Raw genomic sequence first — 21,659 nt, 5'->3', positions numbered from 1 at the left:
GTTATAGCAGAGTGCACCATCAAGTGCACCTCTTGAACGTGTGTTCAGCCATGGTGGGGTGATAATGTGACCGCATCATTCCGAACTCAGTGACAAAGTACTGTCAAATTATTTTTTTTGCAAATGCAATGCATTGTAAGTCGATGTATGTTGCGAGGCAGCAAGATTGCTACCAGCTTTTGGGCTTGTGTATTACTATTTCCCCTTCCTACAGTATGTGTATGTGATATTACTTTTGAAATATTCTTTTTTTTCATGTCTGATGCCATGTGTTGCAAATAATATTCTACAACATGTAGGGAGATTGAGTGATTGACTTGAACTGTTGTCGTATACAGCTAACTTGAGGTTATATTTGATTCTGTTCATAGGTTGGAGGTAATGATCATAAAAAACATTTTCAAACTATGCACATAATGGTTTTGGAATGTTTTGAATAGTTTGAGTTATTGTTATTGTTAAGACATTGTTATTGTTAATGTTGAAATAAAACTCAACTTATGAACCACTCTCTTTACCGATTTTTAAATGTGGAAACTGGGTTAGATCATCATATTTTTGTATGACTTGACTTGTGACTTGCTTGACCTGAGCAATGACTTGACTTGTGACTTGCTTGATTCTCACCACAGTGACTTGGGACTTGCTTGAGACTTGAAGATTATGACTTGAGACTTGCTTGTGACTTGCACATGAATGACTTACCCCCACCTCTGGTAATTTGTCACCTGTCTATCCTCTATTAAACAGCATTGAAGTGACACATTTGTTCCGTGCATTATTCATTTGCATTATTATTGTATTATGCGTGCATTATTCCTTTGCACAACGTATTATTCCTTTACACAACGTATTTATTTTTGATATTTGAAAACGATATCGTCCCATTCAGAGCAAGGAAGATTAGTATGATAGGATCTCGGTTAGCAGGCATGTATCGCGCCTATTTTACAATAATCTCAAACGTTTCGTTAACTCACATACAGACCAACCAACCACGCGTGACACCTCCGCCCAGGCCAGAGCCTTTTTGTTGCCCAGTTACAGCCACGATTAATTTTTCCGTCGACATTTTGTAGTCAATAGGAACCAAAACAGTAGGTATAGGAACCAAAGTGCCGGTGTTCAGTGTTCCCAGGGATCCAAGCAAGCGAAGAGCGTCTACATTACGATTGGCTGTCAGTGTCTGGCCGCTGAAACGCGTCATAGTAATTTGCATAAAGTTCAGCCGTCTTCAACTTTTTTTGGTCGCTCTGGTCGCTCACCTTTTGCCGCTGGTAGCGTTGGACGCTTGTGTCGCTTCGGTCGCTCTTGCCCATAGAAGGTGAATGACTTCCGGTGATTTGGTAGCTCAATTCGCTTTTGGTGTGAACGCACAGAACACTACACTCCTGGACTTGGTGATAAGTCGAGTGCTACGCCACATACTAACACTCTTGGACTTTACGTCAAGCCGAGTGCAATACACAACATGCATACATTCCTTTACATTCGTTGGACTTTGAAATAAGCCGAATGCGTTCATACACATACTGTATTCCATACACTCGTGGACTGTTGTTGAAACAACGGAGTGCCTTTTCATACGTTCGTGGACTTTTCATTAAGCTGTTGGCTTCTGAAGAAGGTTGTTATTTTTATATCTTGTTTACAGTTAAAAGACAAAAGCTTGTAAAAATAAAATGGTGATGTAATTCATTCTGTGATGTCGAGGACGACATCTATTTTGAAGGGGAGTGTGTAGGCTGAATATATTTTGATTTTTATAATAATATTGATTGATGCAAAAAAAACGGTTTACAAGCTATTATTTTTATTCAAAGGTATTTATTTAATGTGTTTATTTTGATCATAAGCCATTCTCAGTATTTCCCTATTTTATGTATCATTGTGACCTTGTTTTCTAACAGTTTACAGGATTCTATGGTCAAAAAAAGTACATGATTAATCTATCATCCTGTGATCAGTGTATTTCGGTGAGCCGGCGACCAATTGTTCTGGTCTGCATCAGTTCTGTAGGGGGCGCAGTGTGTTTGCTGCTCTTCAGATCAACTCATGTTATGAAGAAGAGACACAGCGTCGGCTGATTATTAATTAATTTAATGATAATTTCACCCCTTTTACAGATAAATACTGATAACAGATGGCTCACGGTCGATTATATATGTGTTGAGCATAATGGGGAATGTATTGAAGTGCATCAGCATGTTGAAATGGTAATGTTAGAGGGTTTATTCAGCTCAAAAGATGTTTGTTTAAGAACCACATGGTGGCCGGCGCCATCTTTCACAATACAGTGTGGTGCGTCGCTGCATGGCGTGTAGGCATGGGCGTCAGTTTGGTTTGAAATGTGCTGGGGACAGAGACGCATTCGGAAGTGCATTTTTAGAAGTGCTGGGTACGATGAGGATGCACTCTTTTTTTCTCTCTTTAGTGCCGGTAATGAAAGGTTATGAAAGACGGCGTAACCATGTAGCTAATTACTAAGCAATAAAATGTATACAAAATCTGTCTGGCACGTTTTATGAAGAAAACGTTTCTAAAAAGCATTGGACATATGACCCACTATGTTCTGCTCCATGTATCCAATGTTGACAACGTGACATGATATGGCTAGGCTAACAAAATAAACAAGAGGAGCTAGGAAAGGAATTTAACTGCGTGTTTAAGTTCAGAAGGGCCAAAGGTGTGGCTACAAATAGCACTACAAAAGTCGTCAAGATTGAAAAACAAAATAATATTTGATGCACAGCTGAACCCTGTATCACATCATGCATTCCATCAAAACTAGCCTACATCAGGCATTCTGACCAAAACTCATGAACTCCCCCCCACAATTATTCCAGAATTCACAAAAGTCACTTTGTGTCAACAAGAGACTGACTCCGGCTCTTTGACGTGAACGATTGGAACCGGCTCTACGATGGGAGCCGTTTTAAGATCCTATTTGGGAGCCGGTTTTTTTTTCAGTTTTTCGCTCTCTCCGCCTCCCCGTCGCTGCATGTGCTTTTGCTCTGCTTTTCGTTTTTTTCTCCTGCGGTGCCTCGTTGTCTCTCCCCCTGCCCTCCCCCTCCCCCTCCCCCTCCCCCTCCCCCTCTCACTCTCTCTCCTTGCGCGTTCTGCCTGTGGTAAAGCAGAGGTTTTTATTTTCCTCCGTCGGTGCCTTAATGTCTCCACTGCTCTCGTGTCAAGCGTGTGCTCCACACATCTGACCAATCACACGCAGCTTTCAATTAATAATGCGCCGGGAAAACACTGAAAAAAAAGTTTCTCTCCACTTTTTTTTTGGAAACCGCAGGCAATTGGCCAAGCTGTATAGCGTTCGTGGGCAGGTGTCAATGCACAGTCACGCACGCAGCAGTCAAGAAGCACACACGGCATAAAGAAGGGGAGTCAGTGTGACAATTGAATAGGCCTGTGTGATAATGAGTGGTGACAGAAAACGGAGCAAAATCTGGACTCATTTTAATGTCAGACTCCACCAGGGCAGAGTGTAGACTTTGCAAAACCAGAATATCCTATCGTGCAGGCTCCACCTGCACAGACGGAAGTGGTGCTATTTAGTAATAAAGGTTTTATTCATAAAGCATTGTTATGCTGCATTTTTACTCATAAGTGCTTAACAATGTCAATAATGAAACAAAATGTTATAAAATTAGGTTTAAGCTATTGATTAATTAATAATGTAAAACATGTGTATGGGGAGCCGTTTGGGAGCCGAAAGAGCCGGCTCTCCACAGTAAGAAGAGCCATTAGAGCCGCATCTCGCAAAGGAGCCGAAAATCCCATCACTAGTTACCAGCATTCATTGTGTTGATCAGCAGAGAAATAGTCCGCCAAAGACGTTGACGTCGCTTAGCAACCGAAGACGCTGGGGTTGAAAAGTTACCGGACTACTTGAGGAGTGATACCAAAGACGTCATTATAGGCAAAAAGTCCTTTGTTTTCCTTGACAGCGGTCAATTTATACTTAGCATTCACCGCCAGAAGTTGTGAAGAGCCCATGCAAGTGAACGGAGCGTTCCACGGCATTGAGAAGACCCGTGTAATAATCCATAATTATTCAACTGGATTGTTATTTTTTTTTTCTTTTTCAAAAGTGGTGGGTACAAAATTTATCTAGACGAAATCTGGTGGGGACGCGTCCCCGGCGTTATCGACGCCTATGGAGAGACGGATAATCTAATTAGCCAACTGTCTGCGTGGCATCACTCTGCTGGCCTGCTGGCTCTGTATGAGCTGAGCTGACGCCAAGTGTGGGAGCGACCATGCAAAAGAGATGGACTGAAAGTCAAACTTGTGTTTTATGTCCAGCTGTGTATGAGATAGAGATAAAAATAGGAGGAGAGAGACGGATGTGAGATAGAGAGGAAAATAAGGAATGAGAGAAAATGTCAAAGAGAGAAATTGGGATGGAGAGAGAAGAATAAGGGAAGTGAGGTAGACAATGTGAAAGAGAGAGAGAGAGAGAGAGAGAGAGAGAGAGAGAGAGAGAGAGAGAGAGAGAGAGAGAGAGTGCTATTTGTTGTCACAGCGTCTGGCACATGGTCCACGTGATCCATTTTCCAGCTGGGAGCATTTCAGGCTGTCTAGTTGCAAGACCCTTCAGACAGGAGTGAGTTTGCAGGGGGGGTCCCCAGACCTGCTGCACACCTGACAGGATGGGGGCCCTTAGGGCTCCGCAGAGAGGTATTGTACGTTTTTTACACCTCACGGGCACAATATGATGCTTCAGCCCAAACAAGAGCACTGCAATATATCATTTTCTATTAATTTTTGTAGTATTAGTATTCTTCAAGGCCTATTATGGCATGTTTCCAGCGGTGGTAAGGTATGAATAGGTGCAGAACGTTTCGCGTTTCTAGCGCCAAAAGTGGGCGGGTCCGGACTTAGCCACAATTAGTACTCCTCTGTTAGGGTGCCAACAAGTTCGAGATACACACGCCGTCCGTTGATTGGTCGACAGAATCGTAAATTCCGTGCGACAGGGGGATAAAAACAAACATACACAGTACCTGCAAGGTATTTCTGGACAACGGCGAAAGCTTCGTTTATTGAGGAAATGTCACGCAAATGTTTGCCGTCCTATTTACTGCAGCTATTGCCATCCGGCTTAAACCCCGCCCTACCTTAAGGGTTCTGTCGGCGGTGAAAACGCAAGCCGTAACTGAGCTGCACCTAACCGCATCTACAGTACCAGACCTTATCGTACTGTGCCTAACCACACCACCCGGTGGAAAGGCGCCATTAGTATTTAGGTGAGTACTGCATGCAGTGCTAAACTGTTGTTCTTCTTAAGTTTTATTCTCAAAATAGGACGGCAACTCTGCCTGCTCTCACTAATTTGGAACCCGTTACAGTGGAGCCCAACGTGGGGCTAGAGTGCAGGAAAAATGGACCAGTCCCCATTGGGAAACGTACTCGGGCACCTGGCCCAGATGGCGGAGAGACAAGGCCAGCTCCACCAGGCGCAGAACGAGGTGCTCTCGGACCTGGCCCAGTCCTTGTCCGCCGATCGGGCCATGCTCCGGGAGCTCCTCGCCTCCGGCGGACGCGGCGAAGGACCCCGAGGGGCGGGACCCGCAGCGTCCCGAAGATGTGCAGACGACGCGGAAGCCTTTATCGAGACTTTCCAGGGGGTGGCCTCGCCCGGAGTGGGCGCACCGTCTCCTGCCGCTCCTAACAGGAGAGGCGCAGCTCGCGGCCCACAGTCTGCCGGCCGGGGCCCAGCGAGACTACGACGCCATCACCAGGGCCATCCGAGACCGGCTGGGCCTCTACCCGGAGGAACATCGACGGCGGTTCCGGGCGCTGGCCTTCAGTGAGGGGGACCGACCCTTCGCCTTCGCCCAGCAGCTGAGGGACCAGGCAAGGAGGTGGCTGGTCCCAGACCGGAACACGGCGGAGGACGTGGTGGAGCAGGTGGCCCTGGAGAGGTTCGTGGAGGGGCTGCCGGCTAGGACCTCCGCCTGGGTCCGATACCACCGTCCCGAGAGTCTCTCCGCCGCAGTCGTCCTGGCGGAGAGCCACCTGCAGCCACCACCAGCGAGCCGGCGACCACCGACACCGAGCCCACGTACTGGTGCGGCTGCCCCACGGCGGGATAGGCCAATCCCGGTGCCGAGGGCGAGATGGGGGGGGGGCGGTCCAGAGCGGGCACGTGAGTCTTCTCCCACCCCCACTCCTCAGACGGCAGGGGAGGGGTGCTGGAGGTGCGGGCGGCCTGGTCACTTCCGGCGGGATTGCCCTCTAATGGAGGTGGGCCAGGTCGTCCGTGTCACCGGTGCCCCGTCTCCTCCCCACGGTCCCGGCGAGGCATACCGTATCCCGGTGAGGATACAGCGGGGTACGCACCAGGCGCTGTTGGACTCGGGCTGCATGCAGACCATGATCCACCAGCGTCTGGTGCGGTCCGAGGCATTGGTGGAGGCGTCGAGCGTTTTGGTGAAGTGTATACACGGGGATGTGCACGAGTATCCTTTGGTCCCTATCGAAATTCGTTGTGGGGGGAAAAAGCATTGTGTTAAGGCGGCGGTTAGTTCGAGCCCCACGCATCCCTTTATTCTTGGGTTGGATTGGGCTGGGTTTCCACAGGCTGTTAGGGGGACTATGGGGGTGCGGGCATGACCGGTAGGGACATATAGGTCATGTGCTGTGTTCTGCGCCGAGGTGGAGGCGGACGACGCTGCTTAGGTATCGGGGGAGGCGGGGGATCCCCAACCCGAGGTCCCAGCGCCGAGGTTCCCACCGGTGGAGGATTTCCATCTCGAGCAGTCTCGTGACGCCACACTGAGCTCAGCCTAGGACCAGGTGATAGCTATTGATGGGAGTAAGGTCCGGCCAGACGCAGCACTGATTAACCCACACTTTATAGTGGTTAGGGATAGGCTTTATCGGGTGAGTCGTGACACCCAGAGTGAGGAGGTTGTTACCCAGTTGCTGGTACCCAGGAGCCGCCGGGAAATGGATTTCCAGGCGGCGCATTATAACCCAATGGTGGGCCATTTGGGGTACGATAAAACACTTAACCGGATAATGGCCCGGTTCTATTGGCCGGGGATTCGGGCGGAGTTGCGCAGGTGGTGCGCATCCTGCCCCGAGTGCCAGCTGGTGAATCCCCCGGCCGTCCCCAGGGCTCCCTTACGGCCCCTTCCCCTGGTGGAAGCCCCCTTCGACCGCGTTGGCATGGACATTATCGGGCCATTAGAACGTACCTCACAAGGGTATCGATTTTTGTTGGTCCTGATCGACTACGCAACCCGATACCCGGAAGCAATTCCATTGCGCAACATCTCCGCGAAGAGTGTTGCGCAGGCGTTGTTTCATGTCATATCGCGGGTGGGAATCCCGAAAGAGATTCTCACTGACCAGGGCACCAATTTCATGTCATGCACGATTAGGGAACTTTACGGGTTGTTAAAGGTCAAGGCCATCCGCACAAGCGTCTATCACCCAGCCACGGACGGCTTGTGTGAGAGGTTTAACCGGACGTTAAAGTCCATGATCCGTAAATTCGTACACGAGGATGCTCGGAATTGGCATCAATGGCTAGACCCTCTGTTGTTTGCAGTGCGGGAAGTGCCCCAGGACCTCATTAAAGAAAACTGGGAGGAGGGGTCCAGTGACAGCAAGAACGAAATCCAGTACGTCATGGACTTGCGTGCAAAGCTTCACTCACTAGGGGTATTGTCACGTGAGCACTTGCACCGAGCCCAGGAGAGTCAGAGACGCCTGTACGACAGAGGGACTAGATTACGCGTTCTCACTCCGGGGGATAAGGTCCTTGTACTATTGCCCACCTCTAGCACCAAATTACTCGCGAAGTGGCAAGGGCCCTTTGTGGTCACATGGCGGGTTGGGGACGTGGATTACGAGGTAGCGCGTTCGGACAGGGGCGAAAGCAAGCAGGTCTACCACATCAACCTCTTAAAGAGGTGGAACGATGCGGTCCCTGTCGCGTTTGCGTCGACGTTACCGGAGAAGGAAGAGCTCGTGCCGGACGTCCTTAGCCCAGGCCTCACCCCCCCTGTCGGTCAGGGCGAGGGTCTCTCAGGGAGTCAGGCACGGGACGTTGCCGGTCTGCAACTCCGGTTCGCCGACGTGTTTTCGCACCTGCCCGGTCGCACCCCGCTAATTACTCACAACATCGAGATGCAGCCCGGTTTAACGGTGCGGACACGCCACTACAGGCTGCCCGTCCACAAACAAGATGTGATGCGGCGCGAATTGGCAACCATGTTGGAGATGGGCGTGGTCGAGGAGTCTCACAGTGACTGGTGCAGTCCCGTCGTGCTGGTGGGGAAGCCGGACGGGTCTGTCCGGTTCTGTGTAGACTATCGTAGGGTGAATGCGGTGTCGAAGTTCGACGCCTACCCAATGCCTCGGATCGACGAGCTCGTGGACCGGCTTGGCATGGCCACCTATTATACGACTCTGGACTGCACAAAGGGCTACTGGCAGATTCCGCTGTCTCCAGCAGCCCGGGAAAAAACAGCCTTCTCCACTCCGCTCGGTCTTTACCAGTTTAAGGTGCTTCCGTTCGGGTTGTTCGGGGCCCCGGCCACGTTTCAGCGGCTGATGGACCGGGTGTTACGGCCCCACACCGCGTATGCTGCTGCCTACATTGATGACGTCGTCATCTATAGTGGAACGTGGGAGCAGCATATGCGGCAGGTGGCGGCCGTCCTTCAGTCGCTGAGACGGGCGGGGCTCACGGCCAACCCGAAGAAGTGCGTGATCGGGTGGAGGGATCTGGGTATTATCAGTATCTGGGGTTCCACCTGGGGCGGGGGAAGGTCCGGCCGCAGGTCGGTAAGACCGCGGCGGTCGCCGCCTCCCCTCGGCCCAGGACCAAAAAGGAGGTGAGGCGGTTCCTGGGGCTGGCGGGCTACTATCGGCAGTTCGTGCCGAACTTCTCCGACCTGGCCAGCCCCTTGACCGGCCTCACCCGTAAGAGGGCCCCAGATACAGTCCAGTGGTCGGACCCATGTCAGGTGTCATTTGAGGCTATTAAAACAGCCCTCTGTTGAAAGTCGGTCGTGTGTGCTCCTAACTTTGATCTCCCTTTCTCCCTGAAGACGGACGCGTCGGATAGGGGGTTTGGCGCGGACCCAGCAGCTGGAGGGGGTCGACCGCCCGGTGCTGTACCTGAGCCGGAAATTATCAGACCGGGAGGGTCGGTACAGCACGGTGGAGAAGGAGTGTCTCGCAATCCGGTGGACGGTCGGCGCCCTCCGCTACTACCTGCTGGGGCGCGCATTCACCCTCTACTCCGACCACGCCCCCCTCCAGTGACTCCACCGCATGAAGGACGTCAACGCGAGGATCACCCGGTGGTAACTCGCGTTGCAACCCTTTAATTTTCGGGTCGTGCACAGGCCTGGGGCGCAGATGGCCGTGGCGGACTTCCTCTCCCGCTCTGGGGGGGGGGGAGTGAGTTGGCGGCCGGATGTGACCCGGCCTGTGTCGGGCGGTGGGGGTGTGTGGGGGGATGTGCGATGTCTGGCCTGCAGGGGGAGTATGGGCAGGTTGGGAGTGCACCGGATTGGCTGGGGGGATTGGACCTGAGTGCGAGCAGGTGTCAGCACTCAGGCCAATCAGGAAGTGTTTGTACTTATGTGCCTGCTTTGTGTTGTAGTGAGGAGAAAGGAATTCAGGAGAAAACGGACCAGAGAGATCCAGAATGGACCAAAGAGATACTCTGAGAGAACCTTGTTATAGTTTAAGTATTTTTGTTCGGCTTTAAAGACATTAAAACGATCTCCCGCTGAGGGACGACAACTCTGCCTTCTCTCACTCATTTGGAACCCGTTACATCACTATTGGTCTTTTACATGCCTATTTTGTGTGTATTAATGTAATCTCATTGAAGAACCATTTTCTGCTGCTGTCATTGTGTTCTTTACACAGATAGCCTGGTCCTACCAGACCATCATACTTCATTTCATTTGTACTGACGTGAAATGAAAAATGAGCGGAGGTAGGTAGGTGGGCGGCGCCAGGCTAGAGCAAAATAGCAGCCAGGCAGATCATTGTGAAGCAAGGGCAGACTGCTAGTGTCTTAGGCCCCGTCCACAGGAAGATACGTCCGTCGCCCCGAACGTTGCCCCGGAACTACCCTTCATACCTCCGTCTGGTTACAGCGTTGTTATGGATGTTACGCAATAAATTTGTTTCACAAATAAACGGCATCGACAATCGCAAACATGACATCTGTAGAGATGATTTTGTTTTGTGTCATCCGAAATCGGCAAAAAAAAGTGCAAAAAGTGTGTGGTTGCATGTGACACCCCTCACCAACCCGCAGATTATCTCCTCAAAATGTTGTTAAATGACCAGTTACAACTCATTGCCAAAGCAGGGGAACAATAACAATAAACAATAAAATAAAAATGTCAGGTATATAGTATAATATAAGTACAAAACGTCAAATACAATATATATATATATAATATACATATCAGATATTATACTACTCTATTCTATTTTCGCGAATGGTCTGACTTTTGACTCTATACTGCCGCCTCGATTTCCGGTGGTATTGCTCCGGTTCTCCCGGAGCACTCCGGATTCGTAAGCTCAGAGGCAACGGACCCATTTACGGACAAAACACCTCCGGGACCAGACGAAACGGTCCGTATCCGTATTTACCGTAGGGTGTGAATGGGCCTTTACGGTTTCGATCTATCCGGTTTCGGAGTATCTAAAATAAATAATAAGAAGAGGCGATCATGCGCATTAAGGGTGAGACTCCGCGGGCTTAACAGTCATTGGCTAGAGGGTCGAGGGGTGGGCGATGACGTCACGGTTTACGGTTTCAGTCGGTTTCAGGCGTCCACACAAATCCAAAACTAAACTGGGTAGATTTGAAACCACCTCCGAGGGTGGTTTCAGAAGTTTACGCTTTTGGTCAGCGGATTCACCGGCTTCATGTAGACCAGGGATGGGCAACTGGCGGCCCGCGGGCCGCATGCGGCCCGCATCCTCACTCAGTACGGCCCGCATCCTCACTCAGTCAGGCCCGCACATAATAAAAAAAAAAATAAAAAAAAATAATAATAATAATTGATCGAGTTACAGAAAACTCGGTCAAGAAAGATGAGAAGAATTCATAGAATTCGAAGGCAAACCCATGCGTCTAGTTTGCTTAGAAGCGATATCAGTCATTAAAGATATCCACTTAAGTCGCCACTACAACTACTACAACTGCTTGTTGGGTTTGAGTTGATTGAGTTGTTGCACTTAATGTTGGGCCACTGTTTTTCAGTTTTTTGACTTCATTGAATGATGATGTATGTGAGCCCTTTGCACTGATAAAAATACTGACCATTCATGTGGCTATTTGAGCATGGAAAACATGAAATGAATGTATGTTGGTTCAATTAACATACCGTACATAGGTTATGATTCTCGATGATTTTTTAGGTAGTGGCCATCCCCAAAATGCACCAGAATACAGGAAATCATATCTACCAAATTCAAAATTGTGTAGCTTCTCTCAGCTCACGTTTAGTTGAAGTGTGCAGTCATGTAGCCCTCCGATGGTTATGATGAAAAATGTGGCCCTCTTTATCATGAAAGTTGCCCATCCCTGATGTAGACGGAAGGCCAAACCGTTCAAGACCTTTGCGGTTTCGCAGAGAAATCGGCTTTGTGTGGACGGGGCCTAAACTAACAGTCTAAAGTCAGTTTGTGTGTATCCCGGTTGGTGAAATGAAGAAGTCACGTTGTCAGGGGAGGAAGGAGAGGAAAGAGAGAGAGGAAAGAGCTCAAAGCGGTCGACAGTTCGTCACCCAGTTTTTTACCAAGAAAGGTATATTCCTTCCTCTACACTTTCCCAACAACCTGATAACAAGCCTAGCCTAGCAGCTAGATCTACTGTAGCTAAAATAATTACAGCCTGCCCTGGATGATAAAACTGAAAAGATCGTTTGCATTACCATTCAAATGATATCCAAAAACCTACCTATCTACAAAAAGCCTGCATTATTTTTACAAGCCGAGCGGACTATTTAATATCTCCCGTATGCAGGCGTTGCCAAGCAACGTGGCCAGTGTCTTCATAGGGTCAACGACTTGCCTAGGTGTAAATTAACACTTTTTAACCTACACCCTCCAGCCAATCAGAATCGAGTATTCACCCAGATCATGGTATAAATCGAGATAATGCAATTATTAACATTCAATACTGCTTGCTAGCATGATAATAACATTTATGTAAACAGATTTTGAATATTTTGATTGGCTGCATTACAATATTTGTAGACATTAAACTAAGAATACTTACATTTTAGCTGACTAAAGTTATGTCAGCTAAAATTACAAGTAGTCTACCCTTAGATGAATAGCTGCTATTTATTGTAGGCTAATGCAGCAAATCAAAACATACAAATACATATTTAGTCATGCCCAGCTAAATCCAATAGATTGTTGACAACATTGTTTAATATGTTCAGATAATTATGGGACATATTCTGAATTATATGATGTATCTTAGAGTCAGGGCCCTCTTCAAGCCATGATCAACCCACAAAAGAAACCAGTGAGGTTGAAATAGAAGAAGGGGAGAAGGAGGGCAGTCTAAGTAGAAGCAGCACTGTCAGTCTATTAACTTATTTCTGTCTATAGTAACTACAACCCAGTAGTAATATGTGTAACTAAATACTAACTATCTAGTGTACGAAGTAGCCTAGGTAAGTAGGTAGGTTTATCATGTTGTTATTCAGATGTTATTAGGGGTCCAAGCCAACAGGTTGGATCCCTATTGTTTTTGTAAGGATTTTTATTATTCCCAGCTAGAAGTGGTACCACAGCCCAAACCGTAAATGGTGCACACACGCCAATTGCATGACTAGATCCAGGTACGTGAGGTGACGGCAGACGACAAAATCCAGACCTGCCGGCCACTAGGTGGCGCTATACCAAGGAATACGCGTTTGGGGCTATAACTCCCACACCGAACCTCCCACAGTCCAAAACGTTATACCAACAGATGCACTGGAGTCTGCTGCATCTTTTGGCCTAGGCCACGCCCATTTGCGTCTATGAATATTTTTCGCTAAATCGCGAAAACCGCAAAACTGTTTTTTCCCTACTGCTCCCACATTTCTTGACCAATCGACACCAAACTTTGCACACGACATCTTCAGACGCACGCGCATAGAAATGATAGACACTTTTTTGATCGGACCTTCGACGACAAAACGGTAGCGTTTTGAATATTGGTTTATGAGCTAAATTAGACGTGGAAAATCAAAAAGCCAAAGAAATCCAAAATTGGACATCGGAACGAGTCCAAATTTTACACACATGTTGGTGCTAACCCTAATGTCGTTCGACAAAAATTTCGCCATTAGGGGGCGCCATAAACGAGGAAATTGTTTATCTTCTACAAAATTTCGCCGCGAAAACGCTACACTGACATCTCGCTACTCCTACCACAGTCAAATCCTTTGTATCCACAGGTTCAGGGTAGCGTTTTGAACACATGCTTCGCGTTGTGCCGGCGAAACGCACATTTCTTGTCGCGTTGCGCCGGCGAAATGCACACTTCTTGGACCCCTGCATAACTGCTTGCAGTTCTAGTTAGGGGTCCAAGCCAACAGGTTGGATCCCTATTGTTTTTGTAAGGATTTTTATTCCAGCAGCTAAAAGTGGTACTACAGCCCAAACCGTAAATGGTGCACACACGCCAATTACATGACTAGATCCAGGTCCGTGAGGTGACGGCAGACGACCAAATCCAGACATGCCGGCCACTAGGTGGCGCTATACCAAGGAATACGCGTTTGCGGCTATAACTCCCACACCGAACCTCCCAGAGTCCAAAAACTTGTACACACAGATGCACTGGAGTCTGCTGCATCTTTTGGCCTAGGCCACGCCCATTTGCGTCTATGAATATTTTTCGCTAAATCGCGAAAACCGCAAAACAGTTTTCTCGCTAGTCCTCCCACATTTCTCGCCCGATCGACACCAAACTTTGCACACGGCATCTTCAGACGCACACGCATAGAAATGATAGACACTTTTTTGATCGGACCTTCGACGACGAAACGGTACCGTTTTGAATATTGGTTTATGAGCTGAATTAGACGTGGAAAATCAAAAATCCAAAATTAGACATCAGAACGAGTCCAAATTTTACACACATGTTGGTGCTAACCTTAATGTCGTTCGACAAAAAATTCGTAAAATTTCGCCATTAGGGGGCGCCATAAACGAGGAAATTGTTTATCTTCTACAAAATTTCGCTGCGAAAACGCTACACTGACTTCTCGCTACTCCTACCACAGTCAAATCCTTTGTATCCACAGGTTCAGGGTAGCGTTTTGAACACATGCTTCGCGATGTGCCGGCGAAACGCACATTTCTTGTCGCGTTGTGCCGGCGAAATGCACACTTCTTGGACCCCTGCATAACTGCTTGCAGTTCTAGTTCATTTTCTTCTGATGACTATCCAATTTTGAACCAGTATTACCCAATATTTAATGATTATAAAATGTGAATGAATATATAACATTAAAAATGTAGGCTATATATAATTTTATATTTTTTGAAAATATTTTATTTATTATTTTTGGGTTGGGAGGGCTCCATAACTGAATTCTGTCAGGGGGCCCACCAGAATTATAGGGACGTCCCTGGCTGCATGCAGCGCTCAACTATTGTTCTTCTTATGTCTTATTTTTTTCTTTCCTCTTTATTATTGTCTACAAACTTTGGGACCAATCTCCTTCCTCAATTTTTCATAGAGAATCCATTCCAAATTTAAAATGATCATATTAGCTTGGAATAAGCTAAAATATTCTACATTTTATCTCAAATGTATTCAAACTTGATCACATTAGCTATTTGTTCAACCCTTTTTGTTTCCAACCAAATATTTCTTTTTAAATGGTGTGCATGTTCACATTGTTTACTCCATTACGATTCTATTCAAATACCTTCACTTGATTCAAGCCATTCAACACTTCTTTGCATCTTAAACTATGTGGCTTTACTGAAACATATTTTCGACCTCACTTTGCACCTCGCCACAGAAGATTGATACATTTTTCACATTACAGATGACCAAATCCAAATAATTGGTGTAACAACACTGCCATCTTCAGGTGGATCGTGTCATGCTTGTTATTCAGTAAATAAAAACCAACACAAAGACAACAGTGGAAAATATTATGCAGTGTCAAGTTTACATAACAAGGTGCTGAGGCCACAGTCCAAATGGCCACAATGTGTAAATCAATTATTTCATGGAAATGTTTTCAAGACAAGACAGAGGATATCAAGAAGGTTTCCTATTGTATAGATCCTCTTGCATCCGATGGTTCAGTCTGTTCTGTGTTCAGGGCTTCGTCCATACTGCTGGAGTCTGGAACTGAGAGTACCGGACTAGAACTAACAAACAATTAGACCAAGAAGCAGCCATATCATTAGCTTACTACTACAGTCTTTACCGTAGTCCTGCAGCACCCCGATAAAACTACTACTACAATTAGTAATAATAGTAATAGTAAAAATAATAACAATAATATTATAGTACCTTTTTATTCAGATAGCTATTCTCTAAGTACTCAAAAATAACAGAAGAGGGGAGTGAAACATAACATAACATAAAATCTCTTCTAGAAATGCACAAATGATGTCAGGTGCGACACATATACACATACACACTAGCCTCTTGCTACATGTTATGAGTAAGAGGAGGAGGAAGAGCCCTGGTTCAGGTCCTCTGTGGAGGGGAAGCGGGGAAGGCTCTGCCCTCCACGCTCGATGGCCTGGGCCACAGAGTAGCGTGTCCGGCCCGCCACACAGGCGTCCATCTGGGCCACGCTGAGGCGGGACTGCAGGAACAGATGAACACAGCTGTCCGACAGCAGGTAGGGGCTCACCAGGATCCTGATACCGCAGATAAACACCTTTGTCATTTTACTCTACATTGATTTGAGACTATTTTACAGACTTGGTTGAGACGTACTACGTCTAACACAAAAAAACTAAAAACAAAACAATGGACCAACTGATTGCAATTCCTAGCTACTCTGTAATTTAGAAACTTGGTTGCTCAGCACTTTGGGATTGTATGTCTTTATTGTCAGCCTAACTTGCAAGTCACTTTGGAAAAAAACATCTCAATGTAATGTAGTATTTATCTACCTATCCCCTCATTTAGTGTAATGTGCTGCATTTCCTTTTTATAAATGATGCCTGGTCCCATGCTAGACCATTTATGTGACACAGCGTGTGTGTGTGTGTGTGTGTGTGTGTGTGTGTGTGTGTGTGTGTGTGTGTGTGTGTGTGTGTGTGTGTGTGTGTGTGTGTGTGTGTGTGTGTGTGTGTGTGTGTTCATCAGGAACGGTTGTTAAAACATGGGCGTTATGTCAGTGTGTGTTTACCGTAGTACTGTGGGAAAGGTCATCAGTGTATTGATTAGAGCCCTGATAACTTACTGCTCCAGGAAGGTCTGAAGCCCCTTCATTCGCTCAGAAATCTGCCGGGCGCTGTTCAGACTGAAAAACAGGTTCTTCGGCGGCATCTGTGGGAGCTTGCTACTATTTACAAAAAGGAAATGGATGCGAGTCAGTTACATTTGGTTCTAACTTTGATCATCACTCACTCACACACACACACACTTACATGAGCAGTGAATGCACCTGGAGTCTTTTCCTCAGCCATACAAACTCGCTGAACCGCCTCCTTGTACACGAGATCTTCTTGGTGAAGCAGAGACTGTTAGTCTGAGAGAAGGAGAGAGGCATGTGTACCTCATGATTTTAAATTAACATGAAGAAACCATCAATCATTCAAACATTAAATAATTATTTCTACTTACAAGTAAACATATTTCGTAGTCTATATAGGCGTGCCAGAAGTCAGTGTTCTGGATCCTCGGGTCCCGAACCCAGACGCTGATGTCCTGTTGCATTGTGTGAGAAGCAGGCAGTTGTAACCAGAATACAAAAAAGGGAACTTTTCTAATGTCGTATTGAGGAAGTGCGACCATAGGAAACCCCCCACCAAAGAAGTGTCTCACATGGCTCTTCATAGTAAAGTACTAACTTTTATCAATTTATTTAAACAGAATTTAAATCTTCCTAATTTCAAATGTAAAACAACTAGTAAAAGCTTACACTGACTGTTGTTATAGATTCAATAGATTAATAGTAAGGTGTAAGAACCACCTCAGTAACCATGCCATCAATAAATCCTGTTAGCCGAGCCCTGGCACATACACCAAACCCTTAGTCTGTGTCTGAGTGAGCTACCACTTTGCTTTTAATCCCTTGATACTTTATGGTGCAAAACAAGAGCAAAGGTTTCCTAATTTGGTCACCTGACTGAACTTGCCTTCCCACTGCTACTTCAATGACCAACTGATTTACAGTAGAAGACATGTGTTGAGATGTGTCATGGGCATGTTAAGCCTTTTATATCACATGGTTGTTCACATTGACCTCAACGCCTTCCTTTAACTATTCATCCCATTTTTTATGCAACTCCCAGACTAACACCAAGTTGCCCTCGAGCAATGTTTATTCCTGTTGCTTATGGACAATAGTAAGAAGAAAACAAAGAATAAAGGGTCATTAAAAGTGTATTTTATTCATGTCCTCCACCAAACCTTGATCGATGGTTACAATAACTCAGTAGTGTGTTCATAAGGTTCATGGTCCTGTCCCATCATTCATGGATCTAGGTAAAGGTAAGGTGCTGCCAGCAGGAGGATTTCAGCTGTTTTAACATGGTGGTGTTCAACCACTCAAAGACCATGTTCCCTGATGGTCAGGCCTTCTAAAGTGCTACATTTAAAGAATCTAGTCAGCCAGTTCAGGTGCACAATTAAGTACATTGTGAGTTGTTCTTCATGTTTCCGACTACATAACAAACAGCTAAGGCTGGTATGATGCCTACATGAAGAGTAAATGACATGGCATACGTTACGGAGAAAATATTGGACAGAATAATCCATAGAAAAATAAAACAATTGGTGGTTTACATCAAAGATCTATTCAAGGTGCAAACATAGTTTGGTAAATAATGTATAATCAAAAACCAACCAACATAAAAACAGGTGTTAACAACGTGTTCTCCCATAAATCTTCAACCATTGGAGATTTACAATGACAGTAAAGTATAAAGAATAAAACACACACGCACTAACCTTGACTAAAACACATGTTCTAACACGCCTTCCTCCAAGCAGCTGCTCTAGCTACAACAAGAGGTTGTTTAAGGAGAGTTATGACAGCAGTTAGAGTTCCATCTTCCTATTAGAGCCGCACTGATTGGGAGAAGCAGTGACAAGTGCCTTTGCCGATCTTTCGCTTTCAATACCCACGTCAGGAAAACAAGTTGCCAATGCCTGCTTGTACCATAATTGGTGCGAGCAGGCAAGTATCCTGAGCACCTTGGGATACTTTATACCCACCTCTACTAGGTTTTTTTGTCTCACACACACACACACACACACACTTTACTGGTCCTCGTCTCCAGAGTGCCAGTTGAGCCTCCGTTGGTAGAAGTCCACCACGGCCTGAGGACACCTGGCGCTGGCTTCGCGCGCCGCCAGCAGAGACACAGAGGTTTTCCTGACGCAAATGATATGATGTGGTCAGGTTATGTTAAGAACTCTAGTCCCACCCGGAACCTGAGACAAAACATGTCAAATGGGGACCCCCAGAAAGGGTGTCCAGACCTCCAAAATAGTTATGCTGTAAAAATCCCATTACTAGAAATAAAAGTTCTTCCATTAGTAACTTTATTCAGTTGTGTGATTCTTTCGTGAAATAGTGCCAGTCATTCTAATTTGATGCAAAAGGGGAGATGAAATGTGCCACACCATTTGACCAGGAACATGAGTTCTCCGTGTTGGTCTGTGGAGCCGATGATGCACTCGGGCTCCCGGTTCAGGTCCAGCTCCAGGTCTGGGTCCAGGTCCAGGCCAGCCCCTGTCACATCCCTCTTCTGGAAGTCCAGAACAACGTCACTCTGCTCCCTGTACTGCGAGCACTGGTCAGCACAACAGACACACAACCTTCATACTCATATTCTACATGGAGCAGTCAAATAGAATGTCTTTGAGTGTTTCAATAAAAGTTTAACGGATTGCATCATTACTGCATTTATACAGCGTTTACTATCCAGTGCCCACTCAAAGCACTTTCAAATGATTTCTATACCTACCATATTTTACTAGTGCTGCAGCAGCTTCACATACATTTGTTATAATTGTATTTTCTAACTAGACCATCCATGCATTCAATATTATTTAAGTCATAATGTTTTATACATATTACAGCTTTAGAGATATGCAAGTGCTTATTTTTTAAATAAATGACCAAAACCAGGAACAGCATCACATGGGGAGTGATGTTTGCCTAAACTTGTTACTTTAAGACTTTCACATTATTTAAAATAACAACTTTGCAGTTTGCGGAAGTTCAGAGCACTTAATCACACGTTTGTGGACACTCACAATTTCTGCCTCCTGCTCTGACAATTCCTCATTGAGTATGAATTCTTGAGGTTGTTCTTCTTCGTTGTCAGAAAGGCGCATGTTTCTGAGAAACTCATCAATGAGTTCAGGACAGTCCAGATTATCCTGTGGTTCCCAAGTATTGTCAGCACTATTAAGGACATCACAAAAGATAGAAAATTGGTCAGACTTTAATACATATTTGTGAAGTTATAACTGATGTAAGTGTTGCCATTAGCAGCCTCTAGTGGCTTGAGTATTAGAAGCTAAAGTCATAGCTAAATGAGAGGGAACCAGAATGAAACAATGGATATAGATAGATAAAAGTTACATGGAGCAGGTATACTTATGCAAACATAACCTGCGGTACTTACTCTGTAAAGCCTTTCCACTTGAGGAAATATTCCACCCTTCCGTTGAAGACTCGGCGACGAATTATTTTTTCAACTAGAAATTCCTGGACCATCGTAGTCTCCTCGGGCTTCCTCTGTCTGACGGTCTGCTTCTTCCTCATCCTACAAAACAACATCCAGGACGCTATTAAACATTAGCTCCTCGTTCATTTTGATCAATCAAAGACAACTGCTTACAAGGCAACACGCAATTCCCCAGACGATTGAGGAGAACATGGCAAAAGAGAAAGGAGCACTTTGTCCTTCAGTCCCGCTCCGTCCGTCTAGTAGACATTGTTCCACTTGCTGCTCGGAAGCAGAAATAATACAACCTATTACACATAATGTCCTGCAGTATATCTGGTTAGCATTGCAAACCATGCACGATCACATCCAAGTTCCGATTAAACAAGGACAGATAAGGCAGAAGGCCTACTGTAAACAATAACGCGCACGTACGCTGTCGTTGTTGCCTTTATGTCGGAGAATAACGAACAGCGTGATCTATAGGCACTCTTTGTGGAGGAAACACACCCACACACCGCTAGAAATCCGCTTATGGTACAAATCGGTGTATTTACATAAGGTAACTACTTTCCATTAATGAGTTACATTTAAAGATGGCCGTAGACGGAGATGGGAGGAAGTGGTTGCCAAGGGAAAAGGTCATGCCAGCAACACCGGGAGGAAACAACAGACGCATCGCTGACCAATCCATATCAAGGAAGGATCCGCCGTTTGGTTGCTCTGCCGGTGTGTCGCTCCGCGGAGCCCCGAGCAGCAGAGACCCGCAGCACTTAGGAGTACGGCTGGCTCTGCCACGGCCCTACCCTCAACATCCTGGGTTGGTTCAAATAAATAAATATGTCATGTAACGACATCATATTACAACACTAACACACACTTACACGCTCAGTTTTAAAACTTTGTATTTTAAATAAGTAAAATAAAGTTTTCCTATATGTGAAAGAACAAAAGAATCCTGGAAGAAGAGAAACGTTATAAATACAAATAAAAAGATATATTCTGATATCCTTAAATATCTATTCTTAAAGGCCCACTATGCAACTTCGGGAATTTCTTCGCTGTTTTCTTGGTTTTGGCACGCACATTTCTCTACACAGCGCCCCCTACAGCTTCGTAGTAGATATTTTACAACACTGTCGTAACAACTCGTTGACGACCCTTCCCCATGCACTTCTATATGGAAGCATATATGTAGCAAAATTCAAATGGCAATGCAATTTGCAATTTGCAATTCAATAAGTAATTACGTTATGCAATTGACAATGCATTATGCAATTTCATAATGTAATTTGTAAAGTGTATTTTAATACGCAAAGTGACAATGCAATCCTCAATTAAATTTGCAAAAGTTATAACAATAAAAATACAATAACATTTTGTCAAATTCTTTGAGTTCCTTTATTCAAATTGAAAAGCTATAGCGTCCCCGTGATTGCAATCCACTTCGCCACGCTCCATGTGTTGCGATATTCAAATGACATTTCAATCCGCAAAACGGAATCCAAAGAGGAAATCCAAAGAGGAATCCAAAGAGGAATCCCAAGAGGAATCCAAAAAGTCAATATGCAAAGTGGCAAACGTATCAGCCAATCAGCGTCTGGGCGGGAACTACGTCACTTTCTATTGTCTCCAAGGGTATCTCCACAGCTGAATGACCGGGCACCCATTCGTAATGAGTCGTGATGTGGGGATACATAGTAGTCCAGACTGTCCAGCAGAGGTTGAGCGGAGGGAGCGGGAGGGAGTGTATTCTTGGAGGAGGT

The 21,659-nt window shown here is 45.9% G+C and overlaps 2 protein-coding genes across 8 annotated transcripts; both read right to left on the bottom strand.

The window, feature by feature from the left end:
* Positions 1-14,975: 14,975 nt before the first annotated feature.
* Positions 14,976-17,233, bottom strand: LOC115554035 (sorting nexin-10B). Of its 4 annotated transcripts, none has more exons than XM_030370627.1 (4): positions 16,835-17,231; positions 16,639-16,739; positions 16,452-16,553; positions 14,976-15,900 (listed from the first exon to the last, which is right to left on the bottom strand). In XM_030370627.1, exons 1-4 carry the CDS (start codon positions 17,045-17,047, stop codon positions 15,693-15,695), a joined length of 624 nt encoding a protein of 207 aa, XP_030226487.1. In that variant the 5' UTR covers positions 17,048-17,231; the 3' UTR covers positions 14,976-15,692. The 4 variants fall into 4 exon arrangements, with proteins under 4 accessions (XP_030226487.1, XP_030226488.1, XP_030226489.1 ...); XM_030370628.1 differs by having other exon boundaries at positions 16,452-16,550; positions 16,835-17,116; XM_030370629.1 differs by having other exon boundaries at positions 15,534-15,845; positions 16,835-17,233.
* Positions 17,234-17,578: 345 nt separating this feature from the next.
* On the bottom strand, positions 17,579-20,722 carry cbx3b (chromobox homolog 3b). 4 transcript variants are annotated; one of them, XM_030370632.1, is made up of 5 exons: positions 20,482-20,722; positions 19,852-19,992; positions 19,478-19,628; positions 18,842-19,011; positions 17,579-18,590 (listed from the first exon to the last, which is right to left on the bottom strand). In XM_030370632.1, coding segments are annotated over exons 1-5 (579 nt in total). In that variant the 5' UTR covers positions 20,484-20,722; the 3' UTR covers positions 17,579-18,475. The 4 variants fall into 4 exon arrangements, with proteins under 4 accessions (XP_030226492.1, XP_030226494.1, XP_030226491.1 ...); XM_030370634.1 differs by having other exon boundaries at positions 20,468-20,708; XM_030370631.1 differs by having other exon boundaries at positions 20,580-20,701.
* Positions 20,723-21,659: the final 937 nt, after the last annotated feature.

This window comes from Gadus morhua, chromosome 11 (assembly GCF_902167405.1).
Source record: "Gadus morhua chromosome 11, gadMor3.0, whole genome shotgun sequence".
Classification (NCBI taxonomy): domain Eukaryota; kingdom Metazoa; phylum Chordata; class Actinopteri; order Gadiformes; family Gadidae; genus Gadus; species Gadus morhua.
This window is presented reverse-complemented; position numbering and strand designations above follow the sequence as displayed.